The following is an 11448-nucleotide window of genomic DNA, read 5'->3' on the forward strand; positions in this document are numbered from 1 at the left end:
TGGCTGAACGTGAAAACTTGCTCAAGGTGTCAATAAGCCAGCTTAAAGAGGCTGAATGTAACTCGGCTGAGGGTGAAAACGAGCTTAAGGCGTCAAGAAGTCGGCTTGAAGAGGTTGAATGTAAGTTGGCTGACCATGAAAATGAGCTACAAGGATCAAGAAACCGGCTTGAAGAGGCTGAATGTAAGTTGGCTGAGCGTGAATACAAGCTAATGGTATCAAGAAACCGGCTTAAAGAAGCTGAATATAAGTTGGCTGAGCATGAAAAGGAGCTAGAAGGATCAAGAAACCGTCTTGAAGAAGCTGAATCTATGTTGACTGAGCGTGAAAACGAGCTTAAGGCATCAAGAAACCTGCTTGAAGAGGCTGAATCTAAGTTGGTTGAGTCAAAAAGTCGCCTAGAAATGGCTGAAGTCGGACTCGAAACCACCTACACAAAGAAAGAAGAGTCTATATCACGATGTAGTTCATTAGAAGCCGAGCTAGAAATCTCTCTTCAAAGGGTTAAATCTTTGGAAAGCAACGTTCAAAAGGTGGAAGTTAAGTGCCGGGAACTCGAAGCCGAGGTATCGAGGCTACAACACGAAGCTCGGAGCACAAAGTCGGAAAATCCAGCCAAAGAACTCCGATTCCTCAGATTAAAGCAGGTGAGTTTACTAACAAAATCCTAAGTTAAAGTTTTGAGTTTATTTAACATATACGGGAACCATAAAATGAAAACGTTAACGTGATGTTTGTAGGACACTGGATTAGCGATGGCCGGAAGTAAATTTGCCGAGTGTCAAAAGACGATCGCTTCTCTTAGTCAGCAATTAAAAACACTGGCAACGCTCGATGACTTCTTAATCGACACAAATGATTCATAAACGAGCGTGGGTAAAATGGCTATAAATAACGACCGATGATTTTGAGTTTTTATACGATCAATTTCATTTATATTCGATGTAGATAGCGTAAATACGCGTCGGGAAATGCTTAATTTTATGTCGAAGGTATTAACTACAGCTCGTATTTTTTTTTTTTGATCAACATGGATATCCGACACGCTATGCATACAGCTAGTATTTGCTTATTCTTGATGTGGAAACAAAGAGTAAGCGTGTAAATCTCCGTACATTCGTATCTATTTCTATATAATCAATGAATGATCACTGAGTTACGAGTCAACTCAACGAGTTCAAATGAGTAAAAAGGGTTGAACTTGTATAAAATATACGTTATACTATTATAGAAAATGCTTTGTCTGTATACTTATGCATTATATGCTATTTTATGTTTCGTTTGATTCCGACTAAGGAGCCGTTTATCAAAATGCTTACTCGGGTAAGTGAACACCAAGTCACATTACCTTATCGGATGAATATGAAAAGGACCAATAATCTTACCCGGTAAGAACGAGAAATGACCAAAAGTCTTACCCGGTAAGTGAGGGCAACGAAAACACTAGTAAAGTGCTTTTAACTACAACCGTCACCACCCTTATTTTATTGGAGTAACATCCTCGACAAAATGGAGTATTAGCAAGTGCTAACACGAGTAAACACTTATAGATAAGATTACCAACTAAGGTAAACACTTACCCGGTAAGCATTTAAATAAAACAAATATGATATAAAAGAACAAGAAAATTAACGTTTTTATATTAAAAAATATATTTTTATATATTGTTATAGAAATAATGAAATATCTATACTATATTATAAAGAATTTGACAAAAACTCTTAAAAACCATTTTTTATACATAAAGTACTGTTTATTAATACATATTACTTAAAATTCAAGATTACAAGTAATTTTACATAAGTTTAACTTATTAAAGATCTATTTTTAAATTCATGTAACTAACTACAGATAAACATAATTAAATACAAAATAAACATTTATTTTAAATATAGAAAATCTAAAATATAATTACGATAATCATTGAATTACTTTGTTATTAAAAAAAAAATATTGTTAAATCAAAAATAAATTACTTTGTTATTAAAAAAAAAATATTGTTAAATCAAAAATAAATTACTTTGTTATTAAATTTAAATTAAATTATAATAAAAAATTGAAATAAAAAAGTTATACCAAAAAAAGAGAACTGTTAAATAGTTAATTTGATACTAATATCAATTTATTTTTTTCAAATTTATGTTTCATTTAACAAAAAAAAACTCTTAAAATCGTATTATCTCAATAGAGACAGAATAAAAATTAAATATTAAAATGAAGATTTATCTCGCTGCATTGCACGAGTACCCTTATAATTTTCATAAATGATGAAAAATACATATGTCATTATGTGAACATGAAAATCTATTGAGGATTTGAATGATTATTAAATAGAAAATAAGTGTTGGAAAAGGGACAAATTATTTGAATTTTGGGAGCATAAAGCAAAACTAGAATGGGTAAATCTAAGACAATAAATAGGGTTACAGCATTATTCACCAATGCACATTGCACAACCTAAAAGCTTCATGGTAGCCATTGATTGGCCTAATATAAAAAGCTAAAGTGATTTTGACACCCATATGATACATGAATTCCATGCCACCATTTTTCAATCAACTGTTTCTATTATTCCAACTTTAAAGCATCCTTTCAACAACATACTCCATTTTAGTCAAAAGGTAATGATAACTGGATGATAAAATCAACCCAGGTTCGTATCCTGCCATCTACATATGCGTTTGTGACCACTTAGAAATATACTTCAAGGTTGTGGACGAAGCCGATAGGTGTGACTTGTCATGGATTAGTTTGGACACAGGGGATTTTGTTCCTACATCACTTGATGTGACCATCTTTCTACTAAAAAAAAGATTTCACAAAACTAGAAAGGATTTTGGTTATTCAATCTTTGTCACCCACCCACCAAAATGATGATGATGATGACCATGTCTAAATTTGAGGTAATTGTAAACATGTTCCCAATCATTTTAGTTCAATTTTGGTTTAGTGGGATGACTATGGTCCTGTTATTCATTTGTAGCATCACTATTCTTAAGAGCCAGTGTTGGACCACAAGTGAAGTGGGTGTGAAATGTATAGCTCGATTGACATTATGTGACAACACGAAAAGATGCATTTTGACTCTGTTACTTATGACTTAATAAGCTTAATGGGTTAACGGACTTATTCGGCTCAGCCAAAATGTGGTGTTTACTTGGAGCTTATTTTTGTACAGAAATGGACTTATTCGTACAGATGGGAAAGGGCTCTTGTCTAGGTTCAGCCAAAAAAAAAAAAAGATAACCCTACCCCTTCATGTCTCCTTTATTGTGTACGCCTCCTTCTATATCTCATCTCAGATTTCACTTTTTGATTTTGTTTTCGTTTCAAGAACTGCATCTCCTTCCCAGATTCAAGAACTCAATTTTCTTTTCATTTTCTGATTTCGTTTCATTTTTTGATTTCATGTTCGTTTTCAATTCAAGAACTGCATCTCCTTTCGAGATTCAAGAACTTGAATCACCACTGCATCTCCTTCCTAGATTGAAGAACTCAATTTCGTTTTCGACTTCGTTTCAAATTTCTTTTGAAGTTTCTAAGGTTTGTTTTCGATTTTGATTTCATTTTCGATTTCCTTTGATGTTTCTGATAATTTTTGTTTATTGCTGTCTATTCCAGATTTCATTTTCGATTTCGTTCCAGGTTTCGTTTGAAGTTTCTAATAATTTTTGTTATCTGTTATATGTTCCAGATTTCGTTTTCGATTTCATTCCATATTTCGATTTCAAAACCCTCTTCACATTTTTGTTCTATGTTCATCTTTCCCAGAATCTAATCGTAACCCTCATCTCTCAAGTTCAAATTGTTCAATGATTGTTTATGGTGCATATTGTTCCTGATTTCACAGGGTTTTTTTATTGAAGTTTATCTAATGAACTGAAGGGTAAACGGTCATTTTCATCTTTCACACGGTTAATTCAGTAAAAAAAAGGAAACAATAACAAATTTTTATCTAGACACACAAATTTATCCATACCGACCGAACCAAGATATTTGGATGTCCAGCGAAACACAAGCCTATGAGTAGTTGGGGAAATCACAAAACTCAATTTACAGTCTTTGAAAGGCTGTTCAACTTACATCCCCGACGGTACAGCAAAAAACATTCTACCAACTAAAAAAGCATAGAAATCTACCCTAAGGGACAGAGAAACCAAACCAAAGTACCAAACAAACCCAGTATATCTCATCTAAAGTTACGGTATGCACGGGGTAGATTGTAAGCGTGCCTTACCTCTATCTCAAGAGACCGAGAGGCTGTTTCCACTAATAGACAGATTACAACGATAAAAATTTATACTCTATTCAAAAGACGAGACGAAAACAGAGGATCCACAGTTAAGGAGTTTGAAATGGATAATTTATAGAAAGCTTAAAAATGTATCACCTGGAAATCGTGTTTGGTCTCTGCACTTTGGTTTGTGACTGATTACTATGGTTTTTTCTTGTATTGGTTTATCGAGATTTGACTTTACTTGATAGCTTCATAAGTTCTTCTTCATCTTCGAGTTTCTTTCTCCTAGCAGCCTCTTCCTTTTGTCTTTGAATAAGTTCAAGCTCCCTGTGTCGTTCCTCTTCTTTGCGCTGAAGCTCTAGAGCTTCTCTTCTCTGAGCCTCTTCCACCCGCCTGCGATTCTCTTCCAACATCTTATCAAGCTCTTCTCTCTCTCTTCTCGCTTGCTCCTGGTTAACGTAACTTTGTAATTAGTAGAAGGTTTGGTAGATCGCTAAGTCAATCCATCATGTGAATCCAATGCACTAATCGCTCAATCAGATTTTTGTCGAACTATTACTAAGAATGGCCTATCATCCACCCAAGAAATAGAGGAAACAATTTTAAAACACTAAGCAGATGGGTTTTTTCTAGTAATATGATCCTCGCTTAGGGTACCAAAGTTACAAACTTCATGGTTCTATGTCGGGTTAGGTCCTAAATTCAATTCAGAAACTATGCACCAGAGTTAAAATATTAAATATGGTTGGGGTCCTAAATTCAATTCTCAGAATTTCCCTTTCTCCTTGAGCATATGATCATTCAGGGGATATCTTTAATCATAAAGACCCCTTGACTCAACGACAGATGTAGCCACACAACTGTTAGGGAAGATGGTAGGTGGTTGATGACCGTCAACCGATGAGATGGTGGTTGAGAGCTTCGAGAAGCCCTCCATTAAGGCGTTGGTCTGATGTCAGAACCCTTGCTGGTGACAATTGAAGGTGAATGTGCGTTGAAGATGCTAAAGGTTGAATGGGCTTGACACTGAGGCATGTTAAAGATTGGGGAGATTGGAAACCATCGAGGACTTGAAGATGAAGAAACAAACGGGCCTCTGGATCACTGGCCTAAAGCCAGCCACCAGAGACAACTTGATATTTGAAATTCAAACTTGTTTGTTCGCACACTTCCTAATGAGAGCAAAAGAGATTATTTATGTTATGTTTCTTAAAAATGGTCAACTAAAGTGGTTTTCAGGTATTCCGATGATAACCCATTTGAAGTAGCATAAATCATCATCTATTTGCTCTTGCCCCCTCTCCTCTACCTTTGCATAGGAATTCACTATTGAATGATTGAGTTGTTTAGTACAACATGCAATGCAAGGACTTTGCAAGGGGAATAGAAGTGATATACGAAAGATCTAAATTGCAAAGTCCATGTTTGACTTACAGGACCTGAACAGTCACCTGGTCAATATGATGCACACTTAATCCTGTTGGAGACTCTATCTCACTCTTTAAAATGGCATATCAGGCACTGGATTTCACTTACCTAAGGCAACTTGTATGGAGATTAAAAACTTTAAGAGGAACGTATGCAATTAATTGATAGCATACCAAAGCAAACAAGCTCAGTATACCCACCCTGAGGCGGGTTCTTCCAGGAGTTGGGGGTGTGTGTTGGGATGTATGCATACCTAACCTCTACTCCAAAGAGTAGAGTGGCAGTTTCCGTGAAGAACCCCTTGCTCAAAAAAACTTGAGGAAAAAGAACATAAGAACATTCGAAAAAGATCTTAAAAACAAGAAAGGCAGTTGTAAAATTTAAAAAGCGAGTTCAAACTTAGAAATTAGCAACAAATTCCAAACAGATAAACAAACAAAGCATATAAACGGAAGCAGGTACAAGAAAATGTAACCAAGGTAGGAAGGACATAATATGAAAGCATGGGATAATATGCAAAGGAAGGCAGATGAGTAGTAGAGGCAGTGAATAGATATGCTTACCTCCTTCTGCCTTGCTTCAGTAAGAGCTGCTTCCTTTTCTCGTTCAAGTTGAACCGCAACATCATCAAAAAGCTTCTTCCGGCCTTCTTCTACTCTCCTCTCTATTTCTAGTTTAACCTCATCTGACACCAATTTCTCCTCAACCCTTGTTCGGATTGCTTCTTCTATTCTCTTTGTCGTCTCCTCTTCTAAAATTTTGAGCTCCATCTCCTGTTCAAGCCTTAGAACACATGCTGGTAGTCAAGAAAAAGAAGTATGCACCGAAAGATGGGCACATCAATAAGAAGCCTGACATTGTGCTTCTTAAAGACAACTATTACAGGAGCAATAAGTTTCATAATTTCCTATTTAATGTAACAAAGTTTCAAAAATTCCTATTTTGTACCTATTTTGAACGGTAACATGTTGATGTTGTAACATCTGATGAAGTGGGTATCAAGTTTATCCTCCACTTCGCCGTAACCCTTCCATGAACTTTTCGTAAACGGGTATCCACAACATTAAATGTTACAACATCAGCATTCAGCAGGTTACAGGTCAAAATGGGTACAAAATAGGAAATTTTGGAACTTCGTCAATGATTGAGCAAAATAAAATCCTTTGTTACACAAAATATGAACTAAACAAAACTTTGATGCATTTTGCCCTTATAGGTAAGTCAACCAGTTTAAAAGTTTTAAATATTTGCACCTTTATCCCAACATAGCCTATAAGAATATATGTATTGAGCAGCAACTTAATAAATTTAGGCCTACATTGATGATCAAACAAGTGCCACTCACTTCGTTATTTCTAATATTTTCTGAAAATTCAACATAAAGCGTGAATAGATGGCAGTAAGCAAGAAAGAATAGTGTAATGTACCTTTTCTTTTCTTCTTCTTCTTTTCTTGATTTTGCAAGGGCAGTTTTGCGTTCAGTTGATGTGATACTCGGGCTTGGAGACTCCACAGGGCTAAGTGAAGAAGTCCTACTTCTTCGCCTCCTGTGACGCCGAGGTGTTGGAGACCGACTTTTTTTGTGTCTAGAAATTGGAGACCGACTTCTGCGGCGACGAGGGGTACCAGAATGACTTCTTCGCCTAGTTGATGTAGTAAACAGTTTGTTATAGAACCATACTTAAACTACTAATAATCTTCCTATATAACTCTACCTTCTTTATTTATTCAAAGAGAAAGGAAAAAGATTTCATGCTTCATCAACTAAAATTGAATGATATATTGTGCCGAGAGTGATCACCTTAAACTTTTATCTTTCATGTACCATCACCGAATTTGTGATTACAGTATTCTAAACTAACAAATTCACTCTCAATTCTTGCTAGGTTCTAAGAGCCTTTGAAGCTAATCCACCAATGCTACCTATCATTCCCCTTCACTAGATAGACTTCAAGTTGGTGATGGCTCCCATATTTACCGGGTTTTCTTGAATAAAATAAACCAATGTCTTTTTCTAGTCAATATATTTGGGCTAAGGGCATCAAAATGCAACGAGGTTTGTCTTGGTTCCTATTTAGTGCAACAAAGAATATTTTCTCAATGTAATAGAGTTTCAAATTTTCATACTTAATGTAACAAAGTTTCAAATTTCATATTTAATGTAACAAGTTTCAAAATTTCTCAATCAATGTAACAAAGTTTCAAGATTTCCTATTTAATGTAACATTTGATGACGTGGATGTCAAGTTTATCGTCCATTTTGCTGTAACTCTATTGATAGGTGTTAATTTATTAACCCAATTACATCATTTTCTTAATCATTTTCCTTTGTTTTGATCATATTACGTAATTTCTAAGTCTTATGTAAAATAGTAGTATTATGACATAATCTTATGTTATTTTGTTAATTATGCAGATTTTTGAAGTTTCTAGTCAGTCCAGTAGAACTTCTACAGGAGTCTTTTTTGCTGCACTGGTGTTGTAGCAATCCTACAGAAGTGTGCAATGGGCAGCATCCTTACTTTTGGGCCGGAACTTTGGGCTTACGACTTTTGCAGCAAATTTTGGACATAGGCTATGGGCTAGCTTATAGTTTAAGCTTCTCTTTTGTACTAGTTGACCTATCTTCCTTCCTAAGCCTTGTCTTTGTTATAAATAGGAGTTATTGCTAGCCTTAAAACTTACAATTAACCTTTGGGTTTAATTTAGCTTTCTATTTGCTTTCTAGCTTTTGGTGTTTAGTTTTCTAACTAAGGAGTCGAATTGTTCTTGTTCATTGTTATGTTGCTCTCATTTTCAAGATTAATCCAAGTTCTAGTATTTTAAAGTTCATCTTCTTCTTGTTTACTTTCGATTCTCAAAAGCTTTCTGATTTCTATTACAAGTTGGAATTAATCGATCATTGTTGCAATATATTGGATTCCATCTTTTGTGACTCATGATTAATTCCCTGATATAAAAAGACGTTTTACAAGTGTTTACGAGTATTTTTTCACTTTTACTTGGAGTGCAAGTTTCAAGTTCCTTACTTCATTTCTTGTAAGTACTTAGTTGTCTTTACTTTATGTCATTTCCTTTATAGTATTTTGCATTTCCTTGTACTTTACTTTTCTGCAATTTAATTTCCAGTATTTTACTTTTCATTGCTTTAATTTCCACTATTTTAATTACTGCAATTTATTTTTCTGTAATTTATTTTTCTGCAATTTACATTCTAGCAATTTATCTTTCAATCATTTATATTTCTACATTTTAAATTATAGTCTTTTACATTCTTGTAATTTATTTTCTGCAATTTACTTTTCCACATCAGTTATTTACTTTTCAGACTTTACATTCTTCGCAAGAAGAAACTGAGTGATGATGGGTTAAATGTCTTAGCTTAAGATGTAAGGGAAGACTAAGACCAAAGTTGATGTGAAAGTACATAGGTGTTTTATTAGCATTATTGTCTAACTATTTGTTTCAGTTTATTAATATTTATGTATGAAAAGACATTAACTTTCAGAGTTAAGATAAATAAGAAAACCTGAGATAAGAGAAGAAGGCTATAAAGAGCTTTAGTATCTGACAAGTACTATACTCCTACGGTGTAGGATGGTAACATTGTGAAGTGCAAGGATTAACGACGTCTAACATAAATGATATCATATCGATAGCACATTGGCCTGAGTGTACTCTTGAGAGACCGTCTGACTCGATAGTTGATACAGTGACAATACTATAGAACCATTTTGTGGTACTATAGGACTATTGCAGGGGTGCTATATCATCTCTCTAATGGATAACCTGTTTTGTGTCTAAATCAACCTTTACACCATGTGCTTCTTTTTACTACTGATACTTTCTTAGTTGTTAATCAAACCACCCAATTTTAAATAAAACAAATCCCTCGAATTTGCCATTTGAAGTTAGTTTTTAAAGACCGGACTTTTGAAGAACTTTACAAAGTTGTCTCTATGGGAACAATATCTAATACTTAATACCATTATTACTTGTTAACAAGACGATAATCGTTCAAGGTATATACTTGCACTAAGTTCTATTTTTGTGTTGAAATCTAAGGTCACATAAACCAAACAAACATCTATCGTACAACTTTGTTACATCGAGAAAAAAATCGGTCTTTACACTAAATAGGTATTAATCCAAACTTTGTTGCATTTCAATGCATTTTGCTCCAATCCTTCTCTTCTTACACTTGAAAATTATTTCTCGTTCATTTGTTTCTTCCTCAGTTTCCCACATGTTCCTCTAACTTCATCTATTTACCTTTCACACAGGCCAGGTGCATTCAAATATTGAGGATCTTATAATCATCTTAAGGAATTCAACCCTAATCATATCTCAACCTTTAAATTCAACTCTGAATGTGTCTGGTTTTCCATAAGCAACTGGAGTAAGCTATATACCCTATCTGTATCTTAAGTGCTGCATATATGAGTTTGTATTTCCCCTCTGTGCCTCATTTTGAACATACATATTGTTTACTATATGCATCAGATTAGTAGAATCACAGAAATACACAGTATTCAAAAGGAGTTAAAGTCAACCGATGTAAGCTGACCTGCTGTGACTAGTAGTGTAGGGCGAGCGGCTCCGATCCCTCCGGCGGCGCCGGCTGACCGGCGATGGCGAGTATCTCCGCCTGTAAGACGACGGAGACCTTGATATACTTCGAGGCATTATTCTCTTTATCAATATCCCGTTTTCGTTCTTTTACCCTAGAATTTTGCCATATTCTGGTGTTCAGTTGTGGAGGCCATAGACTGCTGGAGTGATCAGTCGAGGTCTGAGACCTTCCAAACATCTTATTAGGATCATTTTTCAAAATCCACCTTACATTTAAACCATATTTCATTACAGCCCTCAAAGCTATAGAAAATGACAGTAATACCCTTTTAGTTTCAAATTTACTTCATATTTGTAATTTTATGTACCTGATTGTTCAATCAAGTGTGTGAAAACTTTCAAGGTGCGTTTGGTTCGCAGAATGTTTTCTGAAAGAATGAAATGTGTCAAAAGAATTGAAATCTATAAAAAATTTGAATGAAATGTTATCAGATTTAACCAATTGTTTTGTTTGGTTGACAAAAAACGAAATGTAGTCTGTCAAATGAATTGAAATCTGTTTGTTTGGTTTACAAATGAATTGGAATGAGATAATGAAAAATTGACAAAAAATACCCTTTTTAATGTATCTTTGTGAATTTTTTTAATTATGAATAATATCAAGCAGGATGTGGTTCTTGTTGATAAACTTTTGCACTTCATTCAGATTTCATCAAGAACCCAAAACATCAGGATCTGAGCAAAATCGTAAAGGAGATAACAACTTGGTTGTAACCCTAATCAAAAAACCAAAAAGATCGTAACCTTAATCAAGAACCCAAATAGATCGTAACCCAAATGTATTGTGCCCCTAATCAAGAAGGAAATATCAGCGGTCGATAGTGAGCAAAATTGTAAACCAAATAGATCGTAACCCTAATCAAGAACTCAAATAGATCGTACCCTAAACAAGGAGGAGATAGCAGCTTGGTCGATCGTGAGTAATGATGAAGCAAAAGTGAGAAAACGTCCATCAACTTGGTCGATCTCGAAGATGATGCAAAAATCGGATCTAAGAAAATGTCCATTGGGTTTAAAGATGTAATGAGGGTATTTTTGTCATTTTAAATTTTTTTTTAAATGGAATGGATTTCAATTCCATCTGTTTTGTGAAATGAATGGTGAAATCGACAAATAAAGGAATCTTTGGAATTCAATTTCATTCCACTGCA

At 34.7% G+C, this 11448-nt stretch overlaps 2 protein-coding genes across 2 annotated transcripts in view; one reads left to right on the forward strand and one right to left on the reverse strand.

The window, feature by feature from the left end:
* The window catches only part of LOC112519864 (filament-like plant protein 3), a 4072-nt gene extending 2915 nt beyond the window's left edge, over positions 1 to 1157 (forward strand). The window contains exons 4-5 of the mRNA XM_025128173.1: positions 1 to 647; positions 741 to 1157. The exon at positions 1 to 647 is cut by the window's left edge and continues 11 nt beyond it. Coding sequence (XP_024983941.1) covers positions 1 to 647; positions 741 to 866 — 773 coding nt within the window. The 3' untranslated portion in view covers positions 867 to 1157. The remainder of the gene's footprint in view (positions 648 to 740) is intronic.
* A 2803-nt stretch (positions 1158 to 3960) lies between these two features.
* On the reverse strand, positions 3961 to 10419 carry LOC112518924 (uncharacterized protein At1g10890). Its single transcript, XM_025126715.1, has 4 exons — positions 10233 to 10419; positions 7093 to 7308; positions 6229 to 6448; positions 3961 to 4686 (listed from the first exon to the last, which is right to left on the reverse strand). The coding sequence occupies exons 1-4, from the start codon at positions 10349 to 10351 to the stop codon at positions 4459 to 4461; spliced, it is 783 nt and encodes a 260-aa protein (XP_024982483.1). The 5' UTR covers positions 10352 to 10419; the 3' UTR covers positions 3961 to 4458.
* Positions 10420 to 11448: the final 1029 nt, after the last annotated feature.

This window comes from Cynara cardunculus (genome assembly GCF_001531365.2).
Source record: "Cynara cardunculus var. scolymus isolate 2C chromosome LG 10, CcrdV1, whole genome shotgun sequence".
NCBI lineage: Eukaryota > Viridiplantae > Streptophyta > Magnoliopsida > Asterales > Asteraceae > Cynara > Cynara cardunculus.